General features: G+C 46.3%; 1 protein-coding gene across 16 annotated transcripts in view; it reads left to right on the top strand.

Annotated features, from left to right (window-relative positions):
• The window catches only part of Iqsec1 (IQ motif and Sec7 domain ArfGEF 1), a 302,628-nt gene extending 299,678 nt beyond the window's left edge, over positions 1-2,950 (top strand). For 11 of the 16 annotated variants that reach the window (XM_063237942.1, XM_063237941.1, XM_063237939.1 and 8 more), the window contains one exon: positions 216-2,950. In XM_063237942.1, coding sequence (XP_063094012.1) covers positions 216-707 — 492 coding nt within the window. In that variant the 3' untranslated portion in view covers positions 708-2,950. The remainder of the gene's footprint in view (positions 1-215) is intronic. The other 5 variants (XM_063237944.1, XM_063237949.1, XM_003463879.5 and 2 more) reach the window with 3 other exon arrangements.
• Positions 2,951-25,318: the final 22,368 nt, after the last annotated feature.

Here is a 25,318-nt window from a genome sequence, read left to right as displayed (position 1 = left end):
CAGCGCATGTGCACTGTGGCCCAGAACCGAGGTGCCTCTGCGCCTGCACCCCCACAGAGGAACAGTCTGCATCCAACCCTGACTCCCTCTGTGGCCAGTGAGCGGAACCAAGGGCTTAGCAGTCAGTGGGGAGCTTTTACATTGAGAAAGACAATCATTCCGACCTCCGTGCTGCAAGATCTTTTAATTTTGGTTTCTATGAATTTCCTTTTTAGGGCTCCATCATTAGCAGTCCTCACATGCGCCGAAGAGCTACATCAACACGAGAGTGTCCATCTCGCCCACACCAGACCATGCCCAACTCCTCCTCCCTCCTGGGCTCCTTGTTCGGGAGCAGGCGAGGGAAGCCCCCACCCCAGCCCCACCTGCCCTCGGGCCCTGCCGGCCCCCATGTGCAGCACCACCCAGTACCCATGGAGGGCCCGGCACATGCCCATCATGCCCAGTACTGCCACCTGCAGCAGAACCCACCCCCCTACCACCACCACCACCACTACCACCCACCCCAGCACATCCAGCACGCCCACCAGTACCACCATGGCCCTCATGGCGGGCACCCCGCCTACGGTGCCCATGGCCATCCGCCGCTGCCCGCAGCCCACACCAGCCACGCGGCCCATGCAGCGCACCACCATGGGCAGCCACCTGCCCCGCCACCCCCAGCCAGCAGCAAGGCCAAACCCACGGGCATTAGCACAATCGTGTAGACAGCCGGGCACGGGGCCTGGCCTCCCTGAAACCACTGCACAGCACACAGGGGCCACCCGGGGCATCTCTGTTTCTAGCCCCCCATGCCCCTTACGGCCAAGACAGCGCCCAGAGCCCATGGGCTCACCTGCCGTGGGACAGACACCTGCCTGCCGCAGCCTGCGTGCCCTGGCTCCCTTCCCCTGCCACCGAGGGTGGCTCCGCACCACCGTCAGCCTCCAGTGGCCACCACCAGCTGCATAGATGGGGACTGCCACCCATCCACCCCACTGCAGCCCCATGCTCTGCTCCCTTTGCCCACGTATATGAAAACCCAGCCTAGAGAAAGAAGAAAAGATACTTTTAAAGAACAGAAACAGAACACAACTAAACCCCAAACGTGCTGCATTATTGCTCTGTTATTGACAATGGGCAAAAAAAAATTAAGTAGACCTGATATGGTTGATGAAAATACGTAAGTAAACTTTATATAATATAAATATATAAATATATAAATATATATATAGAGATATATATGCTGTATAGGTAGTATTTGTGTGTGAAAGACAAGCGTTTCAGTACATGAACTTAGCAATATAGACCGTCCAAGGACCTCCACTCACCTGATAGGAAGACAGTGCTTAGATGAGTGTGTGAGAAAATAGACCAAAAACTTCCCTGCTAGGAATGAATTCAGATCCCTCCATATTTTCATACAAAATGAATAAATAAATAAAGGTCCCTCTAGGACTGACTTAAATCTTACACAATCATTGCTAACTGTGCCAAGTACATAGCATCTGTCTAAAGCTCCCAAGCTGCTTTGTATAAATCCTTATTTTATTAACAGATACTATCCTAAATAACCAGTATTATTATAATTGCTGTTCTTTCAGGTAAGCGTCTAGGTAAAACGCAGTCACCTCTCGGTAGCAAGTGGGGACAGCTAGCTAAGAGCCAGTCGTCCTGGGACGTTGGTCTCAAGCTCCTTAGGCACTTTGTACCAGGCTGCACTGACTGTGAACCCCACCCCCACTTCCCTTTCCCTGCATACACTTGAGCACACTTACCCATTCCCGAGAGGGCCACGCCCAGCACAGGGCCCCATCTCTGCCCTGACAGTGACCCACTCATCGTGCTCTGCCCAACACCATGGCTCCCTCGGCCCAGACCTGCTCTGCTCAGCAGGCGGGACCCTGAGAGCTGTGCCCAGGAAGTGCTGAGGCTCAAGGGCTGGTGCCTGCTGAGCAGCCCAGGGCAGGGGCCAGTGTGTGTGTCCCATGCTGTGTCGAGAGTGGTAGCAGTGGTCACTAATTCCATGTAGCCATGTGCTCGTTGAACACCCCCATGTCATCACCGTGGCCACCCATGTGACCCTGGCCGCCAAGTGCCTGGGTCTTGCCGGGCAAAGTCCCTGCTGCCTCTCCTGGTCGTGTGAGCTGCCCAGGCATCACATGATTCTCCGCTGTGCTCTTGTCGCTTCTGTGTTGTGGTGACACTATGTGCTCCCTGGAGCAGGCGCTGCCCACCCACCCACCCGCACTAGGTCTGTTCTCAGTCACCCACAGGCCATCCTTTGCAGTTTCAGCCTTTCCAGCCACTGCAGCCACCAGTGCTGTGCTCCTAAGCCTCGAGAGCTGAGGATGGCCCCGTGGCCCTGCCTGGGCAGCAACTCTGCAGGCCACGGGGCTCTGCGTCTGGGGACCACGTGCAAGCCGGGGCTGGAAGGCAGCGGGACACCAGAGCCAACTCTGGCCATGTCAGCCTGGCTGGCCGGCTGGGGATTTCCCCATTTCCTCCTCCATCCCTCCCTGTCATGTCATTGAGGTCACCGTACCAGCAGATCTGCAAACCAAGCACTTTGTTATCTCTGCAGAAAGTGAACCCAGCAATCCAGAGTTTACCCTTTTGCAATGGCAGGGACTGCACTGACTGACCCTGCCCTCCCAGGGTAACGTTCTTTCTTGGCCATCTGCTCCGGGCTGTGACAGCATGGGTATGTCCCATCTGGTTCGAGCCAGGCCAGAGGAGGCCCCTGGGTTCACTCTCTGCCGAACTCCTCACCTTCCTTAGAGCTGGACTTCCAGGCCTCGCTGTGTCTCACAGTTAAGGATGCCGTTCTGACCAGGACAAGTTGAATTGTACTGCATGTCACCTGGCGTCAGTCATGTGAGGCTACACTCTCTGTATTGTACACTTGCAAAATATACAGTGTTACTGTGGATAAATAGTTGAAGTAAAAAGTGATAACATATTAAATCCATCGGCTTTTCTTCACCCTCTTCTGTACCAGGGTCAGTGAAAGTGTAAACCTGAGGTGGTTCTAGGAAAGACAGGTGTTGGGTCCAGAATCTTAGACACCCGCCTAGAGCGGGTGTCTGTCCCTCCACAGCCTGCACCAACTGTCCCTGCACAGTGGGTCCTGGGGATCCGGCTTCTGTGCAGACTCCGTCTCACTCTGGGTTTCCCACTCTGGAGGGCACTGGGGTCGGGGCAGTGAAGTGTCTGGTCCTGTGTTTCCCCCCAGAGTTGGGGAAATGTGTCTGTGGAGTTTAGGATCCAGGGATCACATTGCCCACATCTGGCTTGGGAAGCACCAAGTCCTTGGGGTCTGGGCAGTGCCGTGGGGCTGTGATCCAGCACTCCACCTGTCACAGCACAGCCTCGAGGCCCTAGGGGTCTGCATTGTCCCCTCAGTACCTGCACATGTGAAGGGTCTCCTTGGGTTCCCACAGAGCTGCAGACAGGCACAGGACATGGTGGGGGGGCAGCTGATGATGGCATCACAAAAAAAAATGTTTTCTAGGACAAAAATGAAACCGTGGATTTGTATTTTTTTAAAAACTTTCCAAAGGAGTTTTATGGTGATGTCAGAATAAAAGTTTATCCTCACATTATGGCCATGTAGTGCTTAAAAACACAGCAGCTGCCTCGTGGAGGGTTTTTCCTGCCACCAGCAAGCCGGAGAGACAGCAGATATGACACCTGGTGTCAGCCCAGTGTCCCTTGGGTGCAGTGGTGGTGTGGGGACAGGATGCTTAGCCAGGGCCTCAACAGCAGCTGCCTCTTTGTCTATAGCCACACTGGTGCTGCTCCCAGGCGCTGACATCTGGGGCACCTCCATTCACTTTCGATCATTTTCCACAATTAAATCAGGTCTGGGGCACCCTCTGTCCTCCACACAGCTGGTCGCGTAGTGTGCCAGGAGGGGATGACATGTGCCTGTGCCTGGCTTGTGAGGTTGAGATTGATTGAGGTCTCCATGTCTGCGCTGGGGAGAAACGAGTCCTGTGACCCTCTCAGGTCCCTACTCTCTCTGACAAATCCCCATGGGCCACACACAGGGTGGCCTCCAGCTGACAGGGTGACCAGTTCTTATCAACCATAGGCACCACTGTCCTTGACACTGCCTGCAGCTCAGACGGGAGCTGTACTCTTTTTTTTTTTTTTTTTTTTTTTTTGTCTTTTTCCTTTTTTATCGGTACCGAGGATCGAACTCACCCCTGCCTGCTTGTAAGGCAGGTGCTTATGCCGCTGAGCTAAACCTCCAGCCCCAGGAGCTGTACTCGTGAAAGAGGAAAGCCACAGCTGTAGGTCAGAGGTGAGCGGCCCTCTCATACACGCTGCTCACACAGTCCCATCCTGTGCCAGGTGAGGGTCGCATAGGACCATTAGTGACCAGCTCCTTAGGGAAGGACAGGGACACAGGCATCATTCCCCACATCCACACATTGGAGAGGTGACCCAGAGAGGACATGCTGGGAGGAGAAAGGAGAAGCAAGAGCACCAGAAGCCACAAAGAAGCTGCTAGGGACAGGCAAGGACCTGGGGGGTGTCTGGAGGCTGCCCCTACAGCAGAGGGACCCGGAGCAGGGAGGCTTTCCTCATAGGGCTGGAGGGACAGGAAGAAGCTCTAGGAGGGCTCTGTTCCAGAGAGATGCTGCCCACAAACCAGAGTGTCCTTTACTTGAGAACCACAAGTCCCTGCAGAAGCACAAGAGGACACTACTGGGACACGGCTGGAGCTTGGCCCTGGCCCGCTGGCTGCCTGCCACACTGGCCCAGGAACATCCAGTTCTAGTCCTCATGTGGAAGACTCACACCAGGCTTTAAAAAGCAACAAGAAAGTGGTTTCTTTAAAGAAACATTATACAGTTGTAACAATGCGACAGTAATTAAAGTCATTAGGTAAGCAGTCATCAATAGGAGAAGCCACCAAGTATAAACTCACAGTGAAATGGATGTGTAAGATGTGCCTGGGGGCTCTCTTGAGAGACCCAAAGAACACCCGATCATTTCCTGATTCCAAACCACTTCCAAGGAAAGACAGCAAAGACGCTTAAGAGGGAACTGACATGCATAAAAGCAAGTTGCTCGCAGAGAGAAAATCAAAACGGCAAGTGGGGCAGGATGACGAGATGCTTTTGGTTCCAAAGGGACTTGGAAAGGAGCAGCCGCCCAGGGCTCTCGGTCCTGGGCACAGAGAAGGAGCTTTGCACCATTCTACACACATCAGAAGGTGCTGAACATGTCATTCGGATGGTTGCACCCAGTTGAGAGGACTTTGGAGAGATGCAGGGAAAGGCTGACAACATGCAACTGCACGTGCGAACAGAAGCGGAAGCGGGGCTGGAACGGGAGACCAGGTGTTCGCTATGCAAGCAAGTCAAACAGCGCCTCCTTCACTGGGAAGGGAAGGAAGGAGGATGTGGAGGTCGGAGTTGGCTTCTTCCTCCGATGCACTAACGGGAGAGACTTAAATCTGAGCATCCTAAATAGTAAAGTGCTAATTGAGAAAGTAGGGGCTGTCATGCACCTAGTGGCCATGGAAGAGTGAGGCTTCAGTGTCCCCCAGCTTCTGAAGCCACAAAAAGAAGGAAGACGGAGCTGGGGGTGGTAAAAGAGGGATCGTCATGCAGACAAACCCTTGCAGTGACCACATGGGTGACATGCTCCTCCCTAGGTGGTCTGTGTGCTGATGAGGACCTGCACTCGCCCGTGGGAGTGGGTGTCACTCGTCCCCAGACCAGGACGCTGTGCTAGGACCGCATAGCCCTTCACATTGTCACACCCAGTTCCTGTGCCTCCAAGTTCAGGCCTTTGTCTCAGGGTTGAGAGTCACACCAAGGCTCTCAGGTTCCCAGGCCTGAGGACTGTGAGGCTGACACTACCAGCTTCGCGGGTCTCCAGCTGGCACCTGGAATACTGGGACCTTCTCTGCCCCAATGATGCCAGGCAGGCACCAGTTCCCATAGTAAATCCCCCGTTTACAGAGAAATTGATGTACCTCTTGAAAAAACCCAAACCCTCCTCTATCAGAAACAAAAAGTAAAGCCCAGGGGAGGATTGCACCCCATGGCTCCAAACCCCAGCATGGCATGGGTACATGGTGAGACTCAAAGTGCTCCCAGTCACAGAGCAAACGGACACACTGCAGTTCTATCCCCGCATGGAAATGTGTGTGGCTCCCCTATTACAAGAAAAATATTTTGAGTTTAGTTCATGAGTCCCCATAGTGATCTGGTAAAAGCCACCCCAAACCTCAGCGGTGTTCAGCAATGAACATTTATTTCTCAGCCATGTACCTGCACATAGATGAGGGTTTAGCAGACTACAGGGATCAGCTCTGAGCTCCGGGATGAGTGCTGCCTGCCTACATGACTCTCATGATCCTTGAGCCACAGCCTGTCACAGTACTGTTCATGGCCAAAGACTGCAGGGCCACTAAAAATCTGTATAGCCTGCACCTGCAAAGACGAGCCTGAACAGGACAGTACTTCGCAAGCCTCTGTTCATGTCACAGCCACCAAGATCCCATGGAGCAAGTCCAGACCAAGCTCAGTCCTGCTTGGAACGAACACCCTACCTTCTAGGAAGGTGAGGAACAGTGCATGCCCCATCTGCTGTAGGTCACAAGCCAGCCCAGCCAACTCCACATCTGATCAATGTTCAGGAGGTTACAGAGCGATGTGTACAAGCAAATGAAAAGCGGTGAAGAGGCACTGGAAAGAACTAACAGTCTTCTTGTCTGAGAAGGTAGAAATCTGCCCTAACTGCAGCATGCAAAGCCCATTGTGGGCTCTCATCTGTAACCACTGAACTCTGGGAGGCTGAGGCAGGACGAGTACTCTTTTGAACCCAGCCTGGAAAACTTAGAAACGAAGTGAGATTGTGTCTGAAAACTAAAAAATGAATATGAGGACTAGAGATGGATCCCTGTGCTGGGCTCAGTCTCCAGTACCACCAAAACATAAAGACAAGATAAAGTGGCTTAATACTAAAAGCTGCGTGAATATGTAATTATAGCTTATGCACATGTTTATGCACTAAATAATACAGTGGCAGACATCAAAAAACAAAAACTATATGAAATGCAACCTGAAATAGTAACATTTTAATAGCAGGCTAAGACCCACTCTGAACCTAAGACAGGTCAACAGGACAGAAGTTAAATTGTGCAGACGTGTCCTATTTCTTTCTGTTCCGATGTCAAAGTTCATACTCCAGAATAGAACAGCTTGGAATCGTGGGGAACACAAAGGAGAGTTCAGCAGGCTCCTCAGGGCGGAGATATTAACACAACACAGTTGAACAAATAAAAACCTTCCAACTAGAAACACTATGGAGGATTAAATAACTTGGCAAATGCAAACTGTAAGTGTAGGATTTGTTTAAAAAGGGCGGCAACCACATAACAGCATCTGTGGTACAATAAAGCAACAGTGCAAGCAGGGTAACATCAACAGTTGGGTAGTGTGAAGATTAGCAAACTCAGTATTAGGGGAAAATAATGAGGTAAAGCAGAAATAAGTGCATAACCGAAGCAAAACTTAGAAAACCAGAAGTAATGCTTGTCCAACTCTGTGTCTTTGAAAACAGGCAAACCTACAGCCAAGCAAGTCCACATGGAAAGAGTACAGACAGACAGTAAGAAATGGAAGAGGAAGCATTTTTCTTTAAGTGATGCTACTTGAAACAACTTTATGTAATAAGTATGAAAATCTAGGTGAGTTGGATCCTGGCAGAGTTAAGCAGATTCCCATAGAAGAAAGAAGGTGATCAACCTGCAGAGTCCAGAGGCTTCCCAGGCAATTCTGACAGTTGTAAAGGTACCATAACTACAGGAAAACAGACCATCAATGTGAAATTGCAGCTCAAGTCATAGCGGGTATCTAGTGGCATGTTAACTGTAAATCAGACAGGTTTATTTCAGGAACATAAGAATAGATCAGTAAGAACCAGGTGTGGTGGTGCACTCCTGTAACCCAGCACTTGGGAGGCTGAGGCAGGAGGATTGTTGCAAGTCCCAGACCAGCCTGAGCTACAAAGTAAGCCTAAGCGCAGCCTGAAATGCATAATGAGACTCTGTCTCAAAATATATATGTGTGTGTGTGTGTGTGTGTGTGTGTGTATTAGGAAATCTACTAGTAAAGCACATAATTTTTGTGGAAACAAGAAAACCATAAGATTATCTCCATGGTTGCCAAAATGCTTTCATCGAAATCTGAAAACCAATCCTGAGAGAATACATGGCGTTTATGACACATATAAGTGGTGTATACCCAACCCCAGAAGCCAGTACTAATTTCAAGCAATCAGTAAAGTGGCATGGGTGCCCACAGGTATGGTTTGAATGTGTCCCCCCAAATCACACATCGAAGCTTACCCACTAATGTGATAGTGTTTGAGAAGGCCACCAAGTATATTAGTCAGTGTCCTGGTGGCTGGGACACAATTCCCAACAGCCACAAGTTAAGGGAGCGGTTTTGCCTCAGGGGTTCAGGGAATTTGGTCCGTGGTCAGCTGGCGCCGAGGCAGGGATGTAATGACTGAAGGGTAGAGCAGAGCAAAGCTGCTCAGTTCAGAGCAGGGGGAAGCAGAACAGGGAAGCCACACCAGACAGGAAGGGTAGGAGAGGGGAGCAACCCCACAGAATACTCAAAGTCCACCCAAACACACCCAAACGTGTGCTTGACCAATAGCCCGGGTGGTTTCAAGCCACTCAGGGTGACACAATTCAGGTGAGTTGTCACACCTCACCCATTGTCGATGTGACACTGGAACATATGTCCTTAAATTGTACCTAAATAAACATAAGGTCATAATTCTATAAGACATGATACAACTTGTTGCATCTAATGGAAAATACAAAGACTCAACAGTTCTAGCATTTTTAGAAGTCAAAGTCTCCTCTGTGATGCCACACACTCTCTTTTTTTCTTTTTCTGAGACATGGTCTCATTACATAGTTCAGGCTGGCCTTGAACTCACCACGTAGCCCAGCCTGGCCTCAAACTTATGACTCTCCTCATACCCCAGCTTCCCAAGTGCTGGGGTTACAGGTGTGTACCGCCATGCCCACGTCAAAGCAAATACTTACTTGTGAATGTCTATAAAAAATCAAAACCAAATTACATAACCCAAGGTACAATGGTGTTGGGTAAACATTCCTTTTCCAAAAGGGAGGAATAAAAAAGCACTGAATCAAAGAAAAACTGAAACTGAGTAGGCAAGCATTAAGTCCTGTAACACCACAGGTAGCGTCAGGGCCACATGCTGGTGAAATCTGAGTTCCAAATGGCTTGTGTGGCCCCACCCTGTGACCTTACTGGTTCAGCCCACGAAGTCTTTTGGTTGGGATGGCTTCACTTGGCCTGCAGCTTTCCTCCCCAGGTGGTCCACATCCTAGTGTTTCTAATGTCCTGGGGTCACCACTGCTCCCATAGCTTCATTCCCACAGTTTCACGAACTACCCTCTCAGGGCCTCCTTGCCTGATCTTCCAGGCTGTCCTTGGAAGTTGGGGTGGGAACCTCCCCGATTCCACAACTCTTGCATTTTGCAAGCCTGTAAAACCCATACCATATGGATGATACCAAAGTCTGCCACTGGTTGAGCAGTGGCTGGGCCCCCTTGGGTCATTGCTGTAGTGGCCTCTCAGTTCTGGATGGCTGAGAAGAGGAAGTGATTTCTGGAGAACCAATTCCCTAGGTAGCATTTCTTAAGTGAAGGTCACAAAGGGCTCTCCTCTCAAATGAAAGTTTGTCATTTTAGCATTCTTGAGCCTGCAGTAGGTGAAGTCTTGCTGATTTATATTTCTCTTCTCATTATTGTACAAAGTAATTGGCTTGTTTTAATGATGCTAATTGCTTCAGCAGATACACTTCCTTTGTTCCCAACTCTAAATATGATTTCTGGGCCACAATTTAAGTTTTTCAAATTTTCCTGTTTGGTTTTTACCCCTGGTTCTGACTATGATTCTGGCTAAAAGCAACTAGCAGTTCCTGGGCTACAACAGCAGCCCAATAGCCTGAAGGTTAGGCTGACTTTGAACTTCTTTTGATAAATCAATTGATTAACCCACTGCCCTTAGCCTTAGTCTCTTGCAAAGTCCCCGGACAAGGGCAAAATATAGACAATTTTCTTGACAAAGTGATATGCCATAGCTAATGGAATCCTTGTTCCCAAATGAAACCTCCTGAGTCTTTACTGTCCATATTCATATCACTATTGGCTGATCTTCAGAGCTCCAATCAGAATTGTCCATCAGACTCTGCTCATAGCCTTCTAGTGCTTCTCCAGCCTGCATCTCCAAACCTCCTTCCACAAACCGAATGACTTGACCATGACCTGACACAGTCATGAGCACTCACAACCATGACCCCACCTCTCTGCCACCAATTTTCTGTGTTAATCATCTTTCTCATTGCTGGGAAATGATACCTGAGACCTTTTTTTTGGTATTACTGGGATTAAATCCAGGACCTTTGTACTGATTTATGACCACATTCCTTTAAGATAGTTTTTAAAAATTTTTAATCATTCACACCAATTCATTAACTTGCCCAGGCTGAGCTTGGCCTTATGATCCCATGTCTCAGTGTCCCAGAAGGCTGGTCCTACACTGACACCATAATTTAAAGGAGAAGTTTAATATAGCTCATTGTTTCGGGGGATTCAGTCCACGGTGGCTGGCTCCAAGGTACAGAAGCATCATGGCAGAAGGGTACAGCAGGGCAAAGATGCTTAGTTCATGGTACATGGGCAACAGAAGAAAAGACTGCCAGAGAGGAAAGGATGAAGGACCAGTCACAGACTCTTATAGTCACCTTCTTCATTGCTGGGACACCACACCTGACACCCACGATTTGAAGGAGGAGGTTAATTTTAGCTCAGGGTTCCAGCCCATGTTTGGTCTGCTCCAAGGCAGAAACAGGTGCTCAGCCTATGGCTGCCTGTAAGGAGAGAGAGAAATGTCCATTAAATGAGGAACTGAGGAGAATACACCCGTCCAGGTTGCACCCCAGGGACTGACTTCCGGCTAGGCCCTGCTTCCTAATACCACATTTGGCTATTGAACTAACAAATGGATGAATTCACTTATGAATACAGCACCCCTATGGTCCGGTCACCGTCCACACACATGAGATGTTTGTGGATATTTATATCTAAATCATAATAGACCCCAAGGCCACGCCTCCATGACTCACTCAGACACACCCAGAGCCTGCTCCACCCTCCCCCTGGAAACTCCCATTCCATTCAAATTGACACAATGAAATGCAACCATCCCACTGAGGCCTGCGGGCTATCCTGACTGTGCTGAGGCCTTCCTAAGAGGCTAAGGGGGTAGGTCCTTTCAGTCCCTCCCACCTTTGAAGACTGGACATGGTATCCTTCCCTCCAGAGGATGCAGCAGCCAGGTCCACCATGGACAGCAGGCAAGCCTCACCTAGTTATGGGCTCTCAGGCTCCAGCACTATGCAAAATCCACTCCAGTCCTTCATTTGTCCACAGTGGCACAAATGAACCAGGGCAGCCGTCACCTTTACTCACTGAGGTTTTTGGTGGTACAGTCAGAAATGTTCAGAAGCCTAAGACTTAAGTCGGAAGAGATAAATTATTTCTACTGGCATAGTGACAACTGACAAAATAGTAACCATAAGGAAATTCAATAAGATGATTAAATTAATATACATAAATCAACAGACATAGTTTTTAAATGAGGACAAAAATGGGAGGCTATATTTAAAATATGAAATTAAAAAAATTCCTAAGAAACCAGGTGTGGTGGCATGTCACCAGCACTTGACCTAAGAGGATTCCAAGTTCAAGCCCAGCCTGGGCAACTTTAGTGACTTAGTGAGATCCTGTCTCAAAATAGAAAACGGCAAAAGGCTGGGCTATAGCTCAGTACAAAGACCCTGGCTTCAACCCCAGTATCACACATACACACATACAGAAAAGATCCCTGGGAATAACAGCTATTCAGATAGTGAAACTATACACAAGGAAACAACCAAAATAAAGAGAAATCATAGAGTTCAAAAAATATACACATTTTGTGTTTTTGAAAATGCAATTTAATGTAATGATGTCAACACTTTCCAGTTTTAAAAAATGGCTATAAAGCCAGGCGTGGTGATGCACACATGTAATCCTCGCATTCGGGAGGCTGAGAGGAGAACCATGATAAGTTTGAGGTCAGCCTGAGCTCTGATGAGTTCAGGGCCAGCCTGAGCTGTTATTACACTACAGCTCTGAGAGGGCCTGGCCCAGGCCCTCCCACCCACTCTTGGAGCTGGAACTGAACCTGCCATTGTGACTCCCATCTTTCCTTGGTGGCCCAAGGCTCCCTTCATCTTGCTGGTTTTGACCTGGGCCAGGTGTGGTGGTGTCCACCTGTAGTCCCAACTACAGAAACTGAAGCAGGACATTACCTTGAGTCCAGGAGGTGACCTTGAGCCTGGCCTGTCCTGGCGCAGATGACAGGTCTTTGATCTGGCTGTGGAGGAGATGTTCCAAGTGCATGGCTGGGGGCCATAGTTCCAGGTGGGGCCCAGTGTCTCTGGACAAAGCCAGCTGTGCCTCTGGGCCTGTGTGGCTGGTGGAGACTTGGGAGGCAGGATTTGTTTTGCTTTATTATTTCTCTCAGTACTAGTGATGGAATGAAGCGGGAATCTACCACTGATCCCAGCGCTTTTTATTTTTTATTTTGAGGCAACATCTTGCTAAGTTCTCTGGGCTGGCCTTGAATTTGTGATCTTCCTGCTTCAGCCTCCTGGAATGCTGGGATTCCAGATGTGTACCACCTTGCCAAGTTAGCTCTAACTTTGGAACATAAGATACCAGTGCAGTTTGAAACCACACTGAAGCTACTCTGACAAAACCTCACTTCTGTCCCTGTGCCCTTCTCCTGGCACCCTCAGGTCTCCTTTCTGCCCATTCCTCCACTCCCTGAGCCCCAGCAGGGCCACACTTTGCTTCTCTCCATCAGTGACACACTGTGGACACGGCTGTAGTACTCTGTCCCTCACTCAGTGCTATCAACTTGCTGACTCAGCTCTAAACCGCCGCTCCTCTCCTGGCTTCTGGACACAGGTTGGACCTCTGTTGTGCTGGGATGACACAGTTTTGTCACTAGAGGGAACTCAAGGGCCACGCCACAGGAAAGGGCCGAACCTCAAGGTCACGTTTCTTCCCCCAGCTCAGCTCAGGTCCTACTAGTGGAAGTAGGTGAGGCCGCCACCAGGTGGCGCCTGTGCAGGCCTTAGCAGGCTGAATCAGCTGTGGGAAAGGCAGGCAGGGGGCCACCGCTGAGCATCCAGGACATGACTGTCCAAGTCCACAGCACCCTGCTTGCAGCACTGGCCACCTGCACCCTGGCCCAGCGGCCCCTTAACCCCTGCTTGCCGCTCCTATCTGCTGATGCAACCTGCTAGGCCCAGCACAGGTGCCACCTGGTGTCTGCCACACTGTTCCCCAGGAGGCCTGGGGAATACAGTTTTGCTTGGGGGTGGCTTCATAGAACAGCCAAGTTCAGTCGTGCCAAGTGTTTCAGCTGCTCCTTGGAGCTGGCATCTGCCTCAGCATCTCCACATGTCTTGTTAGTGACATACCTGTCATCAGTACCACACAGAGCTCTGCTGCAGGATGCTCCAGATAGAAGGCTCCAGGAAGATGCTCTTAGTGTGAGAGCCTTCCCCTGAGAGCTGGGCCCAGCACCTGGGCCTTTCTCAGAACTGCTGCAGCTCATAGAAGACAGGCTCTGTCACTGGGACCCAGAAGTCCCAGGGCTGGCCTCAACCAGCCTCATGACCAGGGAGCATCCTCCCAAGGTCTGTGAGCCAGGCCATCAGTGATCAGAGCACAGGGACAAAGCTGTTGACCTCTGTAGGAAGGGATCAGTCTGTGGGGATGGAGCCTCAGCCCAGCCACTGGCTAGTGGAGGTGGGTCTTGACAGTCAGAAGGGGCCAGGTCACACGTGTCACAGAACCTGGAGTCACAGAGTATGGCTCCTGGCCCAGCTCACTCATGGGTCTGCTGAGTCCTTCACCTGCTTGAGGCTTGGTGTCCTCCTCTGTAAGGATGGCATCTGCCCTGCAGGTTTGCAGTCTCCTCGGAAGACCAAGACACAGAGGAGATATTACTAACGCAGTGATGTTCTAATGTTTCTCTCTCTGCCGACTCATGGTGTGAGCCCCACACAGCAGGAAGGGCCCAGGTGGCAGCCAGAGGCAGGTGGCATGTGGGGGTCCAGAGGCAGAGGGAGGAGCACTATGAGTGTGGCTTACACATGAGAGATTCAGGGAGATGGGGCACCATGCCAGGCTCATTAACTGGGGCTCTGGGGCCTGATATTGTCCATCAGGTGACCAGGAAGTAGAGATTGGTCCCAGTGTGAGACTGAATAAGGGGTCTGGCAGCCTGGTGGGAGTGACCTGGGAATTCACAGTGAGTAGGCAGTCAGGTGGCAATATGTGCTATATAGTGAGGAACAATCAGGAGGAGCCTGCAGAGAATGACCCAGGCCAGAAGAACAGTGTACGTACAAAGGCCTGGGGGCTACAGTGGGCTAAGCCTTTAAGAGTCTGAGGTTGGCATCTGAAACCAAGGTTTCCTCTCCAGTCTCTTGTCTACGTATTTGTGATCCTTCATTTCTTCTGAACTAAGTTGAGCTGGGTCAGCAGTATTTTCTGCTAAGGGTCTTCAGGAGGAAGCTCAGGTGTGTATGGATTTAAGGGGCGGCCATGCTGGGCAGTGTGACTGTGACCACATTACAGAGCTTCCTGCAGTCCTCAGCCTCACCCTCTCCCAACCGTCATCTCTGTGGTGTCCCAAACGGAGCCCACCAATGGACCTGTATTGGCTCCACACGAGGCCTGGCACCACCAGCAAAGCCTTGCCGCAGATCCCACAGCCCCACGGCGAGAGCACAGCCACCCCAGTCTCACTTGATCCCCCAGGGGTCGCCCAGGCTTCTACTCCCATCCCCTCCTCTCCCATCCCAAGGCTGCTGCGTGGAGAACACCAAGGACACAGGGACATCGGCAGTACAGAGAAGAGGAGGAGGAGATGGCAAGGGCTCCTCAAGTGGCCAGAGCACAGCCAGCCTTAAGGGGTGATGTGGATGTTTACCTTGTGCTTCAAAGCTTTTAAACCTTTTATGTAGAAATAATTTTAGGTTTAAAGAAGGTCATCAAGTTCCCACAAACTCATCATCTGGCTTCTTCACACAGGACCTACGAGACCCACAGGCTTTAGGAAGTACAGTGGAGCGTTCACCTGGACTTCACCCTTTGTCCTGTACAGGACCCCTCTAGGACCCCACATTGTGTGTCGTGGCCGGGGCTCCTCAGTCCCCTCCCACCTGTGGCTGTCCTTCAGCTGTCCCCATCTTCTGTGAACATCCCCCCCCCAATCCTCTGCACAGGTCCCTCAGCTGGCCGTCCAGCATCCCCTCATGATGAGACTAAGGTGGTGTGTGTTTGTAAAAAGGCTCTGCAGAGGTGAGGTACCCACTCTGGGTGTCACAGGAGGAGGGGCATGAAGTCACTAAGGCCTATAACTGCTGATGTGACTCTTCATCTTCTTGATGGTAGTGTTTGCCAGGATTTGCCACAGGAAATTACTATTTCCCACCTCTGCTATGGATACCCTAGGCTGCTACTTGGAAACTACCTACATAGACTACCTCTCTTCCGACTTCTGCTGAAGGGAGTGAGCATCATTTCTATGGAAGAAACCGAATTGGTTAAAACCTTTCCACTAACTTCAGGCTCCAATAATTTCACTGATGAAATTTTTTTTTGATACCAGGGATCAAACTCATGACCTTGCACTTACTGCTGAGCTAAATCTGCAGCCCTCAGTGATGAATTTTACCAAACACTGAAGGTAGAAATTATATCAGTTTTACATGTTGCCATAAGAATTTGAAAAGAAAAAATATTTCCCAACTTGTGAGATCACTGTTATTGTGATTATTCAAAATAGACAAAAATATCACAGAAAAATAATCTAATTAGAGTCCATGAAAAGATACCAAACAGAAATCCAAGAAATTAAAAATTCTATGTAATGTGTGGGCAGCAGGAGTGACCATGAGGACAGAGATTCAGAACTGGAATACAGGGCTGATGCCCCTGCCCAAGTACTCAGGGGGAGCTTGGGCAATAGATCCAACAGCTGCTAGAGGGTGCAGAGAATACTAATTGGAATTAGTGAAAAATCACAAGACAGCCAAATGACATAAAAATCTGTTACCGAAACAGTAGCAGAAAACTTTCTGATTATGGAGAAAGAAATTAACATGTAGGTAAGTGAGGCATATAAAACCCCAAGTAGCTATGATCAGAAAAGAATCTCTCTATGGCACATCCTAGTCAATATTTGAGAAGTCTGAGGTGAGAACAGAATCTTAAAACCTTGCAGAGAAAAGCAAAAATCACTTATAAACAAAACCATTAGAATTATAGCAGACTTCTCAGTGCAAAAATTAAAGGCCAAGAGAGTGTGGAATGAAGTATTTCAAGCCATAAAAGAAAACAACTTCCAACCCAGATGATATATCCTGCAAAACTATCTTAAAAAACTATTCTACAGGGCTTAAGGGTGACCACCTCCCTTGCTGGGGCTCAGACTGGTCTAAAACACAGTGCCGGTGGCCTGGTTGGTTACATGGCCTCTCTAGTTTCCCTGGCCATACAAATGTCAGATTATTTGACTGTGTTAATGAAGAAAGAGGAAAAGTGACTGAGATCTCCTGGCTCAGAGGGGCAGTGTTTCATTACCCTGGGAGCTCCCTGCACTCTCAGAAGATGAGCAGCAATTCTCCCAGGGTCTGGCAGACCTGTAACTGTCTTTGGTGTTCATTTCAGAAACAGAACACTGAGCTCCTGTCACAGAGGGAGGGGACACTCCCTCACTAAACCCTTCCAGGTTTCAGTGACTATAGATAGAGAGCTTGTCTGGACAGCAGGATGTAGACAGAAGCTTCCCCAGAGGTGTCTTCAACACCAAAGCACAAGATGCCTGCACTCCGAATGGCACCCCTGCACACTTCCCTGTGCTTGCCTGTTTCAGGAGTGTAACACTAATTTTGTCACAAAGGCACAGCAACACGGGTCTATGTTTCTAAGTTCTAGGAATAAACCCATGTTTATTCTTTAGAATATTTCATTGATGAATTATTAACTTTACTTTTGTGAGTTTTATTATATTAAACAATGACTGATAAGAGACAAATCACAGAATTAAAGTGTTGAATTTTTAATTTTTATTGGGAATTTATAAAAAAGCATCAAAATTTTCAACATTGACCATTTTTTGGTGTACAAAGTCTGACAAAAGAACAACACAAAGAAATTCTCATATGGGGCTGGGGATTTAGCTCAGCAGATTAAGCACTTGCCTTGCAAGCAGGTGGTCGTGAGTTTGATCCCTGGTACTGATAAAAATGAAACAGACAAAAAAAAATTCTCATATGAACTGCAATGAAACTATCAGTAGCAATTTACAAAAAAATCTTTACTTCAATTATCACACCTAAATCATGTAATCATGTGCACATGATTACAGCACATTCCATACACACGTATCACTCACACTGAGTGCACACGTCCTAGCCTTTTTGTAGGATGTACTTGACATCTGAGTGGTCTTGCTGTTTTGTCAGGAGGTTCTTATTATATTATTATACAATGTATAGTTAACAGGGACATAAAATATCAAAAAATAAATTCTTAAATTCTTACTGTGCATTGTGCATTTAGAACAGACATCATTTTTCATCAGCTGTGTATTTGCTTACAAAATCTAAAAGATAACCAAAAGCAGAAACCTATGTGAACTGCGGTGTAAACACAAACAAAAGTCTACCACATAATTAAGCTTTGCTTCAACTGTCACATGCAAGGCAGTTTTCACTCATGACAACTGCATGTTCTGTACACAAAGAACGCTTACATTGCATTTCAGTCTTTGTGTATTTCACAGCATCCTGTAGCATTTCATCTGTTATAATTTCCTACATTGAATGGCAGTGTCGGTATTCTGTCCAATACATTTTACCTCTGGCAAAGCCATCACTACATTTGGACCTAGTCCTAACATTGGATCTTTCCATTTGGTTGTGTGGCCATTTTGCAACATTTTGGCTAGTCAAATACGTACTCACATTGCTGTTTTCTTTGTCATCTGAATCTAGAAGGTCTGTGTTGATCCTTGCTCCATTTTACTGAGAAACTTTGCTCAGATGGCCAATGTCAAATTCATCATCATCATCATCATCATCATCCATCCACAACATCTCTGTTATGAAAGCAACTATTTTGTCGTAATGAATCATCTTCAATCATCCACGAATGAGTAATCTGATGATCCATTCACCTTTTTTTTTTTTTTTTTTTTTTGAGACAGGATCTCATTATGCAGTTGAAATTGGCCTTGAGTTCACTTTGTAGCCCAGGCTGGTCTTGAACTTGCAACGATCCTCCTGCTTCAGCCTCTCAAGGGCTGGGAATACAGGAGTGTGCCTCTGTGCCTAGCTGGTCCATTCACTTTTGACCTCCTCCAAAACTTGCAGATCAGGTTTTTCATGAGGCATTGTACTGAAATGAGCTATCTCTACCAGAAAAATCAAAAGAAAACTTTAAAAAAAACATATCATGGAGAGGTTAGGGTTAGGGTTAGTCCGGATGTTCCTGAGGTCTTGTTGAGGAAAAAATATCAAGGCCCACCAATGGATGTTTGGTCTCTTGGAATCATTTTGTATGAGATTGTAGCTGGGGAACACCCATTTCTCGGAAAGAAAGAAGTGATAAAAAAGATCCTGGATTCAATATACATGTTTCCTTCCCACTTTCCAATTGAGCTGCAAAGCTTAATCAAGGAGCTCCTCAACTTCGATCCCCCTATTCACCCAACATTAAATCAAGTGTTGCAGCACCCATGGTTCTGGGGTGCACTTTCTCATAGTCATCCACCTGAGATGTTCCCCAAGCCCACAAAGATCACAATCCTGACCATCATGGTTGCAATGGGGTACAACCAACTGAAGGTCATCGATGTAGTGAGACACAAGACATTCAGTCACCTCATGGTGACCTTTCTACTACTACAGGACATGGTACTGTGGGGGCTCCACTTTGAGGTAAAGCCTCTGTATCTGGCTGAGGATATGGACTTGGAGGAAGTGCCACCACCCACCTATCCTGCCCCCTCACCACCCCTTCTAAGTAGGAAGGCCAGTGATCCTGCCCCTGCACTAAGTCCTTCCTCCCTTGGTTGAAGCCTTCAGGGCATCTGGGTAACAGAGGCTCCCTGCCTCTGTTGGTTCCTGCCCTCTGTAGGATGCCACCTCACAGCATGTCCTGCCAACCCATCCTTGTAGCTCCCAGACTGTCCTGCCATTCTAGCCCTGGTACTCCCAGCATGGCCCTCCAGGCTAGCCCTGACACCTCCTGCTCCAGCTCCTGAGACCTCCAGGTCCTGTCAACAGTGGGAGGTGGGGCTGGAAGGCTGTGAAGAGGAGGATCAGAGGCTGCCTGCAGGCACTTTCCTGTTGCCCCATTCCAGCATGGGAACATCACCAACACAAGGTAGCCCCAGTGTAAGTACCAGACAGCACAGACTCAGAGGACACTCAAGGAAGTCAAGTAGTCTGGGTGCTTCCTGAAAGTGAGCTGTGTCTTGATGATGTAATTTTCAGTTCTCAAGGCAGAACTGTAGGGAGAAGGGAAGAGGGAAGTGGAGGTGTGAGCAGAGGGGAGAGTCTCAGGTGGACAGGAGGAGTTGCTGTGGGGTCTACTGCAGAGGCTGCTGGCATGACCATGGCCACCAATATCTGCTATGTTTGCAAGTGTGCATGCATTTCCCATGTTTCCTTGCATTTTTAGTGCAGATCCATGATCCATCCTGCCCATGGACGTGGACATCCTGCCAATGGGATTAGCTACACAGGAGGAAGCCACAGTGAGCCACCTTGTAGCCCTTTGTCTAGGGAGGTGGAGGGCAGTGGAAGGGTCAAGGTCATTAGTGCAACCCTGTAGGAGGGGAGGTGGGTGGTGAACAGCTCAGGAAGCTGCACAGGCTCCAGGAGATTTCATAAGGGCAAGAGTGATGATCAGCAGCTACCGGTCAGGTTTTCTAAGAAGAGAGCAGTGTTTATTCAGATTGGGATTGAAACTTGGGATTGAAACTCATGGAATAGAAAGGGGAGAAAACAGCATCGGGCAAGGGAGACACACATGCAGGCTGGGCCCATCCTATGGTGAACTGTGACCAAGATAGTCTAAGAGCATCATCACGACTGAGCTGAGATGGCCAGGGCTTTGTTTCCCAGTGTTCAATACAGTAGACTGCCATTGACATGGCTCAGTCCCAGAAATACAAGTCACAGGAAATCTAAAAATCCAGCTCATTTTCTCTAGAAATAGATTTGTTATAGGGTATTGCTTCAAATGATTATAAGGCATTTGGATGCTGATTATGAAGACAGGTACAATTCCACTGCTAACAAACTGGAGACTCAAAAACTGGTGGTGTGGATTCCAGCCTGAGTCTGAATCTGAAGTCTTAGAAACAGACTTCCAGGGGAAGATGAGCTCGCACCCCAAGCAATCAGACACAAAGGAAATCCCATTCCTTCCATCATATTTTCTATTCATGCACTCAGTGGTTTGGATGACATGACTCACATTGGTCAGGGCCATCTTTTTTACTTAGTTTATCAATTTAAATGCCAATATCTTCCACAGATACAAGCAGAAAAAATGCCTAACAAGATACCTTGGTGTCCTGTGGGCCAGTGAAGTTAACATACAAAATTACCTATCACCGGATGTGACCTTGGGTGAGGCAGGTGACCTTGGGCAATGACATTAGCACTTTGGAGTGGCTGCAAATATAGATTAACAGTGGAGAGTTTCGATGGCATAGAGACCATAATCAATCAATTACTTACAGGCTCATATCAAAACCCTATTGGTGAGTAAAAAGTGACAAGCTGCATCTAGTGGAAGGTTTTAAGTCACAATCAGACACTGATTGTGGTCTGCAATCCAGGTCAATGATTCTACTAATGTTGACAATAGAGTAACGATGCTTGTTTTTGTCACTGCCTTTTTCAGGAGGATTTACTTTAGACTGTGTTATGTGCACTTTTGTTGGCAATCATGCCACAGCTGCAGAATGGTGCAAGTCCTTGAGTGATTATGCATCAGGAAAATGGGACTGATCATTTTGTGTCCCATGCACAGACAGCAACTGCCATGAATGGGCTGCTTGCTAGTTTCACAACTCAGATCAAAGAAGTCACTTCTCAATATGAGGCTATACACTATGTTTTCCACAGAGAAATGCTGGCTAACCCAAATTGTTGCCTAAGCTTAACATTTTTAATTAAAATTATCAATCATTAAAATACATGCCCTTAACTCATTTCTATTTACGCAGCTCTGGAAGGAGATGGATCCAGAGCACAAACATCTTCTCTGATATACAGAAGTGAGATGCCTTTCTACAGGTAGATCACTAGCCAGAGTTCTAGAGCTCTGAAAGTCATCCCAGATACTCCTCCAAGAAAAGCACATTCCACTGACATGGAATGGGTCACAAAACTTGCTCCCCTGTTGACACATTTAGCCTGCTTAGTGAACACAGTTTATCAGAAAGAGAATGTTAACTGTGTTCAAGGTGGCAGATAGAGTGGATGCATTCTAGCCAAACTAAAGTATGGAGTGGGGAGATGATTGAATGTTGGGATTGTTGATTATTTCAAACACTAGCAAAGATTAGATTTTGCAAGAGACTAAGGGAGAGGCTTCTTTTTCCAGTTGGTGCATGAGCACCTGCCTCAGCTTTCAAAACACTTTGAGCTATACCCAACCATAAATGACTATCAAACTGAAAAGTGATGGATCTGCAACCAGTTTATGAATAAGCCAGATGAACTGACTCTGTCCATGCTAAAAAGGGACCAACTGCTTGAGGTGGTAAATGACAGTCATGTTAAATGCATGTTTGTATCCACATGTTCTGGATTAAAGTCAAGGAAGACTATCCTGAGATTGCCACAAAAGACCAGCAAGCCTCCTTCCATTTCCAACATCCAGCATCTGTGAAGCAAGATTTTCTGCAGTGATAGCAACCCCAGTGAAATTCTGGAGTAGACGGAACATAAGCTGCACATTTTGGGTGTCTCTCATCACCTCTAGATAGAACTGCGTGGCTTCAAATAAACAAGCTCAGGACTCTCCCATTGGTCCTGCATTGTGGTGAGTTGCATAATTACAGTGTAATAATAATGATAGAAATAAGGTTTGCAGTGAATGCGATGTACTTAGTTCACACCAAAGCCATCCTCAGTCCAGTGTGTGGAAAAACTGTCTTCCATAAAACTGGTCTTTGGTGCTAGAAACCAACTGCCTTACAACACTTAGGATGATCAATGGCATTTTAACCCACAAATGTGTTTCTTAGTGTGTGAATTGTATAAAACACATTTTTAATCATAAAGTATAAAATGGAAATTAATTTTTAGAAGTTTAAGACAAAAGTTAGTTGGATGTGGTGGTGCACACCAGAGACTGAGGTGGGAGCATTGGGAGTTTAAGGCTGTGCTGGGCAATTTGGTGAGACAATGTCTCCAAACAACACAAAACAAAGAAGAGTGGAGACTGTGAGTGGAATGCAGTATCCCCTGGGTTTAATCCCTGATATTCACAAAAAATTAACCCTTTAAGTTATTAAAAAATACATTTTTGTGTAATTTCTGGGCCAAAGTAAAAGTACTAACCAGGAAATATTGGTCTTGGTATTTATTTGTCAAAAACTGGCACAATCATGAACTAACTAAAAATATTCTTAAAAGCTTACTAAGAGCACATTAATACCAAAGAATTATGGGCAAAGCTATGGAGGTAAAGCAGAAAGTAATTAATTAAAAACAGTGAATAACACAATATTTTTGAAAATTATATAGAGCACATTATAGGAGTTCTGAGAAGTTATGCAAAAATTGTGTTGGAGGAGTGATCACCCCAACATTTGACTGAGGAAGTGGGCAAGTTCTGTGAAGAATTCTAGGTGCACAATCTGAGCTAACTACATCAGTCACCGTGTTCCTCTTGAAACAAACAAAGTACCTCTAAGGGTAAATGACTAAGGTATTTTCTTGGTTCATTGTCAGTGCATTATTTAGAGGTCCATCCTGAAGATTTATAAAAAAATTTATTTTAAAGTGGATAAAGCAAAGCAAAACAAAACAGAACAGAGTAGAGCACAGTAAAACAATGCAAATAACACAGGATTTCAGAAAAAGACAAAAAAAAATCAATGTGGCTACCATAATGTCTCATTTTCTTTAAAATAGCTGTCCATACCTACACATACCATAAGTTAATACACATCAAAATACTATAAAAGCAATCAAAACACAAGAATGAGAATCTTAAAGGCTTTCAAGACCAGACACTAGGAAATAAATAATGACTACCATAATGTCTCATGTTCTCTTCAAAATAGCTATCCATATTTTCATACATTTGAAATCAAATAACTGAAAACAGGATAAAACCAATCAAAACCAAGAATAAAAGCATTATTGGCTTTCAAATCAAAATGATAGAAAATCATCAGTGGTTATCGTGGTGTCTCGTTTTCTTCAGTGTAGTTGTTCATACAATCACACATTCTAAAATCAACTCTTGTAAACCCTTTAGATGAAATTCTAGGCATATATAGGCCTATACATGTACATTTATTCTTTCTGTACTAGAGGGAAAAACAAAATAACAAAGAAATAACTATAATTAAGGCCCCAAAACAAAAACAATGTAGGCTTTCAAAGCAAAACATAACAATTAGATTCGGTCATGAAAGGTTGATCTAATCCTATGGATGTTATATGTTTTGTTCCAAGAACTAATTTTTTTGGTACTAGGGATTGAACTCATAACTGCGCACTTGCAAGGCAGGCATTTATGCTGCTGATCTAAATCTCCAGCCCCCAAGAACTAATAGAATTAGTAATACAATCATCTTAGTAATCTTAAGTGTATATATACAAATTTCTATCTTATTTCATTTCTCTTCCCTTTTTTCTCTTTTTCTCTCTGAGTTAGATTTTCTCTTTGAGCAGTTTTTTACCCTTTCACATTTACTGAAGATTTTGCATATTATTTAATCTTTCGGTTTCTTATACTAGAGAGACAACATGGTATTTACACATGTGAGTTTGATTTATTTCACTTACGAGTATGGTCTCAAGTTGCATCTACTTATTATAAATGCCTCAGTATGTGCTTTCTTTATAGCTGAGTAGTATTCCACTGTAAAAAAATCACTTTTTTTTTTTAATCCATTCCTCAGTTGTGGGCATTTGGGTTGTTTCCAAGATTTAGTTATTACAAACTGTACTGCTATGAACATGGATTCACATGTATCACTGTGGTATGATGTTTTCAGTTCTTTTGGAAATATGCCCAGCAGTGGAATAGCTGGGTCAAATGGGACTTCCAATTCCAGCTTTTTGAGGAACCTCCACACTGATTTCCACAGTGATTTCTCCAGTCTACACTCCCACAAAAGGTGCAGAAGAGTTCTTTTTTTCTCTACAGCCTCTCCAGCATTTGTTATTGGTGATTTTGTTGATCTTGGCTATTCTTTCTGGAATGAGATGGAATCTGTGTTGTTTTAATTTGCATTTCTCTAATGACTAATGATAATGAACATTTTTTCATGTATTTATTTGCTATTTGTATTTCTTCATCTGAGAATTCTGTGTTTATCTCAGATGCCCATTTTTGGATTGTGTCTTTGAATTTCAGGGGTTTGATTTTTTTTTTAATTCTTTATATGTTTTAGATAGAAATCCTTTGTCTGAGGGACAGTTGACTAAGATTTTTTTCCCAATTCATGGGTTTTCTTTTTATTCTGTTGGAGGCTTCTTTTGACATGCAAAAACTTTTTAATAAGATGAGATCCCAGTTGTTGCTTCTGGGAAGTATTTCCCATGGTTTGATTTTTGTTCATGAATTCTCTACCTACTCCTATGTCTTCAAGATTTCTTGCTACTTTGTCTTCCATTATATTTAGTGTTTGTTTTAATATTTAGATCTTTGAACTATTTTGACTTTAGTTTAGTACATGGTGATAGGTATGGGTCTAGTTTTAGTTTTTGGCATATGGAGAGCAAATTTTTCCAGCATCATTTACTACATTATCTTCTTTATCCAGTGAACATGTTTGGCCCCTTTGTCAAAGATAAGGTGGTTGAATGTGTTTGTAGTTTGGTTATATCTTCTAATCTACTAAATTGATCTTCAGGTATGTTTTTATTCCAGTACCAT

Source organism: Cavia porcellus, unplaced genomic scaffold (genome assembly GCF_034190915.1).
Source record: "Cavia porcellus strain 051 isolate PalLab524CR breed Dunkin Hartley unplaced genomic scaffold, mCavPor4.1 scaffold_27, whole genome shotgun sequence".
Taxonomy (NCBI): Eukaryota; Metazoa; Chordata; class Mammalia; order Rodentia; family Caviidae; genus Cavia; species Cavia porcellus.
The sequence above is the reverse complement of the archived record's forward strand: the minus strand, read 5'-3'. Positions and strand labels throughout refer to the sequence as shown.